The sequence below is a fragment of the Schistocerca nitens genome, chromosome 7 (genome assembly GCF_023898315.1).
Source record: "Schistocerca nitens isolate TAMUIC-IGC-003100 chromosome 7, iqSchNite1.1, whole genome shotgun sequence".
NCBI classification, from domain to species: Eukaryota; Metazoa; Arthropoda; class Insecta; order Orthoptera; family Acrididae; genus Schistocerca; species Schistocerca nitens.
In genome coordinates, this window is record NC_064620.1 from 416,624,667 (window position 1) to 416,630,666 (window position 6,000).

Here is a 6,000-nt window from a genome sequence, read left to right on the forward strand (position 1 = left end):
GAGCCCAACCTACATAGGTAGGAATGATCATCAAAATAAAATAAGAGAAATCAGAGCTCGAACAGAAAGGTTTAGGTGTTCGTTTTTCCCACGCTGTTCGGGAGTGGAATGGTAGAGAGATAGTATGATTGTGGTTCGACGAACCCTCTGCCGAGCACTTAAATGTGAATTGCAGAGTAGTCATGTAGATGTAGATGATGACTAGTTGCAAAAGCCTTGATACACTGTGACCACAAATAAGCAGAAAAATCATTTTCAATTTAGGCACCTGATACATGCCAGTGTGTTGACACCTCCAATGTTCATGGCACAGGATCCACATATGCCTTCCCGGCATGATCTCCTGAATGTCAATGTTGGGTCAATGTCATTTTTTATTTTTATTAGACCATCCAGCACCATCGGACCACACCTGAAATTAAAATTCCAAAAAGGGCATAGTATGAAAAACATGACTTAGCGATAGAACTAGTAAATAGAATGTTAAATATGGATTGTTTTATTTATTTGTATTCTTATTTTGCTTTACAATTTTTGTGATAATGTGCTTTAAACATTCACTGGGTCAATATTTCCTTCTGTCGTATCATTATCTCTAGACAACTCAGTTTACTTCAAAGGATTGCTAATATTCCCCAGAGCATATGTGAAATAAACACAAAACATGACAAGTTACTAAACAATGTGTTACTTTGAGTTATTATTATTATTATTATTATTATTATCGGAACAATAAAAAGAGGTAACTATGCTGGACCTGTTATTTTTTTATCAGGCTGACACCTCCCAAAGGACTTTTTATAATGCAGTTGACTGTTAATGCCAATGATTTTCAAGTGGTTTCTAAGCTCTTTTGGCACTGACCACTGACAGCCACTGGGAGCACTTTCACTGGTTTACACCACAGTAGCTACAGTTCAATTTTGAAGTTCTTGTATCTTTTTAAATTAACTCGTTTCTCATCATTTCTGTTATCCCGTGTGACATCAGTGCTCCACACTTTCTTGTTCTGCATAATTGTAATGTCTGGTATATTGTGTACCAAAAGCCGACCCATTCAAAGTCCCATAGTAATTTGACCCTTTTGTTTTTGGCAATGTTTTCTAGATTATGTCAATGTTGGGTCAATGTCATTTTTTTGCCACAGGAAGATCATACTTTTGGCATAAGCAAGCTCCAGTAGATCTTTCGTGCCACTGCTTACAGTCAGTCTTGGTGATCACTTTGCAGCAGCTCAAGACGTGGTCAATTATTTTCTCAGCTATTATTTATTTATTTATGATTCGACATCACTACCATTACATACAATAAAATGAAAAAATAGAACTTCTGCTCTTGGAGCATTACATCATCCAATGCCAAGTAAAATATAGGTCCACCATATTTGCTGTAATTACACTATGGGGTTCAAATAAAATTTTCTGTTATCCTGAGTGTTATTTATTACTACTATTTAAAATTATATATTAATTCTCTAGTCCCTGAACTTGCCAATTATAAACAACCAACTGAAGACATGGATGGAAAAATGGGCTAACCCTCAAATGTAAAACCTTAGATATGTGTTGCAATATGTTGCTAGGTACAGGAACTACTAAAATTGACATTGGTCTCACCCCTAAGTGATATTTAGTCACGAGACCATGCTAATTTTTATAGTTCCCTCATCCAGCAACAGATGGCAACACTTATCTCTTCAGTTTTTGTATTTGACTGTTAGCCCATTTTTCCGGACACGTCAATTGTATACACCCCATAACTCACTGTGCCTCAAAATGAAGAGCAATGGGTAATGCTGAATTTGTTCTTACGTGTTGAGATCCACATCATATTCTTGCATTGTAGGTTTTTCTGTGGGCTTATCAGGATTCCATCGATACACTAAAAATTTTTTGATCCTTGGTTGCACCTTAGTCTCTGCAGCAACAGCAGCTGCTGCCGCTGCTTGCTGCTTTGTGGCACTATGAAGCCTCCGTACCTACAACAGATCAAAGGGCTTATGACATCTTCTATCGAATTTCATTACTTACGTAACTTAAGTGCCAACACGCAGATTATACATGTATTAGGAACTAACAACATTCAACTCTTTAATGACTGAGCAGATAATATCACTCTACACACTATACAAGAAGTTATTCTGAATAAACAGAAATATTCAATATGTCTCGTCGGCTCTGACCAATGACATAGGAAACAAGGAACAAATGGTGTAAAAAACATGGTGACTAACATGATATCGGTGGCTATTTTTTCAAACAGGTTAGCTATGGAGCTAACTGTGTTCTCCTAACCTGGTGCAAACCTCAGGCAATGATATGTATGTCACCATAACTATGATTTTTATTTTTTTTTCCGCCAACTCGCAACCGACAAGTGCTGTCACCTTCCAACCTAACCTAGATCTGAGACTAACAAAGCTATCAGTCACCACAACCAGATTTTTTTTCCCACAATCGCTGGCTAACAATAATACTGTGAATATACGCAGTTAAGTGTGGCGTCGCCAACAGCCATTAACAATACACCGCTGATCAACTCCGACGACTCGTATTGCCTATTCCTCTTGACCCGTTATTACCAACATCTGTCTTTCGCATCAAACACGCAAACTAGTGACTGATGACCTTAGAGCTACAGCATATCATCATATATATATATATATACAGTAAACCAAAGAGTATTATTTTTCTCTTTCTTTCTCTCTCTCTCTCTCTCTCTCTCTCTCTCTGTCAAAAATACGAAGAACTGTTACTGCTTATGCGTAATTGTTATTTAAAATAAGATGAGCCAAATCATAAACCTACTAATTATTTCTGATAATATGAATCTAATGCCAAATCAAGTGCCTGCTAACAATGCATTTCTCAGTGTTTGCATTTAAATATCAAATCACCTTAAAGTAGTGGGTTACATAATACTATCGTTTAACTGTTATAAAAAGTCATGCATTAGAAGCGTAGTCTTTAACGTCATTTAGTCAGGCCGATTCTCGGAGTGACGCCATATAATCAGAATTATGACAGGTCAACTTACATTCCCAAAAGTTCCTCTGCATAGCCGCATAATTGTCGCTTCACCTGCCATTCCGAATCGCGAATCTATTACTTCCAGAGATACTACTTTGACGTGAACGAAGTCTTTCGGCACACTATTGCCAACTCAACGTTTCACAGTTCAGAAAAAAATAAATAAATATAGCAGGCACTCAAACCAGGTTAAACTAGAAACTGGCCATTCTCTTCTCGCGGACAACACAACTGAGCTAATCAGACAGCATAAGCAAAGGCGGTATATCCAAGCAGCAGATGCTCAGTTATACTACGGCCCCGGTGCTGTCACGGGCCAAACAGCCATAAGCCCGGTCCACACGCAACGATCTATCTGCGCAGACATCGGCGCAGATGTCTGTACATGCAAAAGATCGCTGCAAATGTGGTGTGTTCACACGACACAAACCCCAATCTACTACTCGCCCGCCATCTGTCGGTGTAGAAAAGAAATATCAGTGGCAAGCGACTACGCTCCCCGTAAACGTCAAAAATTTAATTAAGTTATTTTGAAATATAGAAATGGAGGAAGTTCTGTTGTGGTCTGTGTTCGCAACTTGTGTTGCAAAAAACATTCAGACCAACCGCAGGAAACAGAGAAAGCGGTCAAAATGGTGCCGACAGTGGCTGCTAAAGCGAAAGCAGTTTTCTCACGTACATTTACTTCGAGAGTTGCAGGGCGAACCTGTTTTGTTTTACATTACCTCGTGTTCCATTTCCTGGCACATTGACACTCCAATTTCATCTTCAATTGTACTCCTGCTTGGTCTTGGCGTTTCTTGATCACTAGGAAAGCCAAGTAGATCAAAATACCATAACGTTGGCTGGTATACTTGATCTACTCTTGCACCAGATCTTCTAGATTTCTGAACTTTGGATAACTCTTTTCGGTAAACAGTTCGCTGACAGACTTAATTTACTTGACTTGCCTTCATGAACTCATCCTTCAGGACAGCGTAAATAGCTTCACATGTGTTGGGTATTATTTTACTCAACGCTTGTTTCGATATTGCAGTTGAAAATTCCAAATCCTTGTAGCTCCTTCCTGTTTCTAGGAATCTTAATGTTACCGCCAGCCGTTCATGAGGAGAAATTGCCCTTCTCATACAAGTATTTTTTCTCATAATATGAGGGGTTACAAGATTTAAGAGATAATTATAAGTTTCGATACCCATCCGCAAATAATTTCGCCAGTTCGCAACGATTTTTTTTTTTATTACCGTTTCTCTGTTTGCCGAGGCGTCAACTGCCCGCAATTTTTAGTTAGAGCATTGTATGCTGCTGTCTTTTTGTCTCGGTCACTATATTCTTTACTTTTAATCTTCCACAAACATAGGTGGTTTCTACATATTTCAATGAATTCACTTACAAACTCTCGAGAACACTGACGAGTATCAGCCATTTTAATGTCCTGTGCGCACGAATACAAACACTAGACTGAGCAAACAGCTGTTTCGCGCCAGATCTGTGGCGATCTCCTGTCCACACGCTCCAACTGTCTGCGCAGATGTGGTTTGAACCCACAGATTTGAGAGGTTTCGCTCAAACCTCCAACTCCAACTTCCAGGTTTGCACACACCTCAGGTTGGTGCAAATCTTCTGTCCACACGCAACGATCTGTCTGCGCAGATGTGATGTGCGCAGACATTTGCGCAGACAGATCGTTGCGTGTGGACGGGCCTATACTAGGGCTTTTTCGGAAAAAAACATTAGTTCTTTTGAATTGAAAATAACGAACTACAGGTACTGATAGTTGTGTTCGCATGATTGTGCAGCATTTTGAAGCACCGGATGCAATATATTAACGACATAAAATTTTAGACATGTATCAACGAATCAAAGATACAGTATTAGGAGTGACCTGGATAAAATAGGAGCAGAAACTGAACACACAGATGTGGGGTTTGTGGAGGTCTTTCAGCACCATGATCATCGCTGGGTAAACACTGCCATAAGGCATGTTAACACTGAGCTGAACAAGATGCTCCAGACACCAGCGAAATCTCACATAAGTGTTGTTCCAGTAAATGCTATTGGTAGGTGTGGATACACTGCACATGCCCTGCACCTGAATAGGATATGGAAAAATAAGTCATGTTCTCTATTAGCAGAAACTACGGGGTCCACACTCACACAAGGGGTGATCCCTGTGGTTAATGGGTCCAGGTAGGCAGGATTTTTAGGATAAAGACAAAGACCAGACAGATGACAATCAAGATCAATAGAATAAAGGAAACCTCATGTACAGTAAATAGGGATAAAACAAAGAGGTGTATCAAATTACTTCATCAAAATATCAGGGGCAAAAATTACAGGTGAGCTATTAGTGTGTTCAGATGATATCTAAAATAAGAATGAGATTGATATACTCTGTCTGTCTGAACACCATGTAACTGTGGGCATGTATAGTGTCAGTATAAATGGGTATAATTAAGCATCTTACACTTGTAGACCTAGGATGGATAAAGGAGAAGCTACCATTTTCATAAAACAAGAGTACAAATGCAAAACTGTAGAAGTAAGCAAATTTTGTGTTGATCAGCACTTTGAGGTTTGTGCATGTGAACTTGAGCTAGATAATGTAGTATTGATATTAGCAACACTGTACAGGTCCCCATTAGGAGACTGGGAGCTATTCATAAGAAAGTTTGACTCCCTATTGTGCTGTCTGTCACATAAAAACAAGAAGTTATTAATCTGTGGTGATTTCAATGTAAACTTTCTAAATAATTCTGGGAGGAAAAGTGAACCAGGAGTGTTATTAACAACATATAACTTAGAATTAGCGATCAATTCCCCTACACCTACAGCTCAAGACAGTAGCACGCTAATAGATAATGTATTCGTGCAGAAAGAGGATATAAAATAAACACATACTTTCCATGTGATAAATGGATCGTCAGACCATGATGCACAACTAATTAACTTACAAAACCTAACAGGGTGTATT

The 6,000-nt window shown here is 38.9% G+C and overlaps 1 protein-coding gene across 1 annotated transcript in view; it reads right to left on the bottom strand.

Moving 5' to 3' along the window:
* The window catches only part of LOC126194866 (succinate dehydrogenase [ubiquinone] iron-sulfur subunit, mitochondrial), a 29,198-nt gene extending 26,007 nt beyond the window's left edge, over window positions 1-3,191 (bottom strand). The window contains exons 1-3 of the mRNA XM_049933211.1: window positions 3,037-3,191; window positions 1,812-1,978; window positions 269-412 (exon numbers count right to left, since the gene is read on the bottom strand). Of these exons, the coding sequence (XP_049789168.1) occupies window positions 269-412; window positions 1,812-1,978; window positions 3,037-3,087 (362 nt within the window). The 5' untranslated portion in view covers window positions 3,088-3,191. The remainder of the gene's footprint in view (window positions 1-268; window positions 413-1,811; window positions 1,979-3,036) is intronic.
* Between the last annotated feature and the right edge of the window lie 2,809 nt (window positions 3,192-6,000).